Source organism: Etheostoma spectabile, chromosome 10 (genome assembly GCF_008692095.1).
Source record: "Etheostoma spectabile isolate EspeVRDwgs_2016 chromosome 10, UIUC_Espe_1.0, whole genome shotgun sequence".
NCBI classification, from domain to species: domain Eukaryota; kingdom Metazoa; phylum Chordata; class Actinopteri; order Perciformes; family Percidae; genus Etheostoma; species Etheostoma spectabile.
The window spans coordinates 30,526,789-30,529,749 of NC_045742.1; the positions used below are offsets into that span (position 1 = coordinate 30,526,789).

Below are 2,961 nucleotides of genomic sequence, written 5' to 3' on the forward strand. Positions count from 1 at the left end.
TGTATTTACTTTCTTCCTGTATTTACTTTCTTCTTCCTGCCCCCAGACACATCCGACCAATAAGTGGGCTGGACGTTTTTGCCTGATTTTGTAATGAATCAATTCTGTACGCTTGGATGTTTCCAGGTGTGAAACCAAATCAAACCAAACTGAGTGAAGGCAAATCGCTCCAAATTTAGTAACTCACCAACTGATTTGGACCAAAACAAACAAACTACAGTGCCTACTACTACATTATGAAAACGCAATTAGTCTTTGGAAAATGGTCAGACTTTGTTAAGGTCACACCGAAAATCATGTATAACATCTTTAGAATCTGCTGTGACAGACCTCCACCTGACGGTGTTCGAATCTGCTTGCCATGGAGGACTGTCATTAAAGAAGCGGAGGGAACGAGTAACACAACCCTAACCACTGTCAACCTTTGCATACTGGCTTAGGCCAACATACAAGGACACGGTTCAGTCATTCTACAACACAGGGGTTAGTCTCCTTTCATGTAGGCTAAATGGAAGATGATTAGTTGGATGACAGCAGATACTCCTGTGAACAGGGTGAACAGGCTGTTGCTGGGTGGCCATTTGCTTCTTTTTTGGTATCCGATACTTTGGACTCTACGCAGGCACTTCCCACTGATGCTCAGTATGTGTGTCCACTGATGTTCTGGGAGGTTTTAACCACCGCAGCAGTGTCCCCTGTCCTGCAGTTTGAAATGTGTCTAGCCAGTGTGCTCTCTGTCCCTCTTTACTCCCTGAGGCACCTAAAGGTTGGGATCAGTATGATCAGCCAGGTATTCTGCTCGTTCTGCTTGTGGCACTAACATGACGTATCACTCCTCTTTTTCAGCTCCCAGCTCTCTTTACTGGTTTTTCCAAAAAAAGCAGGTGGTTCCAGTTCAGCAGGTTGGCTGGGTGATTGTGACCACATCAATATGACAATACATATGACTGTAATGACCATCAAGTCTCTTAAGATCGTAGAAGATATCTGTACTTCTGTGACCCGATACTTGTAATTACAGCTGTGTGGAACTTCTAAGACCATAAAAGGCAACATTTAAGCTCTATCAACATATGCTAATTACCTAAATTATAGACACTATAGCAATACAATTATACTACTGCTAGTACTAGTGAAAGCAGAGTTTGATTAAATAAAACTAATGCTGAACAGAGTCAGAGAGCCATCTTTTGAGACACAAGGAGCATTGTGACTGCTACTTCCTTCTCTGTCTCCAGGCTCCACCATGCAGACTCTGGACCAGCGGCTGCTACTGGCTGAGGGTCTGGCAGGGCAGGTCCGCAGAGATCTCAGCAGCCTCCTGGAAGAACTGAGGAACACATCCAAAGCTGCCAACATCAGCTATCCCATCAGTACCACCACCACCACCAACAGCAGCATCCCCACAGGTGGTGTTCTTAGCTAGCATGTGATGTTTTGCACTTCAGTTAAACCTAAAGGAGACATTTCTGTTGTATACTGGGTTGGGTCTGTGCAATACTTTTTACACAACAATGCATACAGGGTTGACCAAGTAACTTGTTGCTATTACATATTACTGCCACTTCTAGTACATAGTACTGCTTCTGATCAGGCAATTACTGTGAAATTATGACTACACAGCCATGGTCTGATTCATCTCTAAGTGGGCCCCGGGGTTAGAGTTAGAGTTACCCCTTACCCTTCTCTCTGTGTGTGTTGCTGTTTTCAAAATCCCTTTGCTACGGTAAACAACTACAAACATTGAGCTAGCAAGCTACACACACTGCCTTCTGGCAGTTTAATAGTAACTTTAGACTGTTGAGTGGGAACCTTTGCATTGACTGAGTACCTCCTCTCTTTTCCCTCCTGTGGACAGAAACAATAAGACAGAAGGTAGGCCATTCAGGCCAACAGACCTTCCTCCAGCCCAACATTTACCTCTACATGCCCCACCTTAGACAACATCCAGACAGCCTCCTACCCAACGTAGTGCTGGGACAGGGGCGCCGTGGAGGTATGGAGCACTAATACACTCATTTGTTATCGCCTGAAAGCCTTTTGACTCTTCTTGTTTCATCTTCTATTCAATGTGTGTGTGTGTGTGTGTGTGTGTGTGTGTGTGTGTGTGTGTGTGTGTGTGTGTGGTGTTTGTGTGTGGTTGTGTGTGTGTGTGTGTGTGTGGTGTGTGTGTGTGTGTGTGGTGTGTGTGTGTGTGTGTGTGTGTGTGTCAGTGTCCCTGGTTCTGGGCATTCCTACAGTGAAGCGGGAGAAGCAGAGCTACCTGGTCAGCACACTGCGCTCTCTGCTCTATGGCCTGACGACTCTGCAGCAACAAGATCTCCTCATAATTGTCTTTGTTGCCGAGGTTAGACACACATTCACTCCAATTACATTCAATTCCACAATTTGTTCTAACACTAACACCAACTGGGACGATTATTCTATTTCAATATTTGAATGTTGCGCGTTAAGTCACTTTAGCCAAAAGGCACACCCCAGGATTTTCAGTGTGACATAGCCTAGGCTAATGTGCTTTGCTTTGATAAGCACTCAAAGAATGAGGAAACAAACAGAGGGAGGAAGAATAAGGTAGGGAGGAGGGAGGTAACAGGCACCCGCTGCATGACAGAGAAGTTTATCTGCTTTCTAGCAGAGCAGCTGTTCAGCCAACACAGAGATAAACATCCCACAACAATCACATGGTCATGTGTTAGTTTGTCAGAGAAAGTCAGAGTAATAGTTGTTATGATTTTATTTGGCCTGTAGACAAAATCCTCGTATTCGTAGAATCAGGGTTTACTGTATGTAACCACCGTTCGCTTGAGTCAACCTTAATATGTTCTCGTATGTATTGTGTGTGTCTTTGAGAACTGTAAGTATATATAATAATATAACTTATGTTGTCAGTTCATTTAAGCCTGTTGCTGTATTGGTCTATAGTTCCGGCACATTTAAAAGTTAGCTTGTTTGTGTTCTTCA

At 44.1% G+C, this 2,961-nt stretch overlaps 1 protein-coding gene across 2 annotated transcripts in view; it reads left to right on the forward strand.

The window, feature by feature from the left end:
* Nucleotides 1-2,961, forward strand: part of zgc:154054 (Alpha-1,3-mannosyl-glycoprotein 4-beta-N-acetylglucosaminyltransferase B-like) — a 21,259-nt gene that overhangs the window by 1,832 nt on the left and 16,466 nt on the right. For both annotated transcript variants that reach the window (XM_032528378.1, XM_032528379.1), the window contains exons 2-4: nt 1,239-1,409; nt 1,859-1,996; nt 2,214-2,347. In XM_032528378.1, coding sequence (XP_032384269.1) covers nt 1,239-1,409; nt 1,859-1,996; nt 2,214-2,347 — 443 coding nt within the window. The remainder of the gene's footprint in view (nt 1-1,238; nt 1,410-1,858; nt 1,997-2,213; nt 2,348-2,961) is intronic.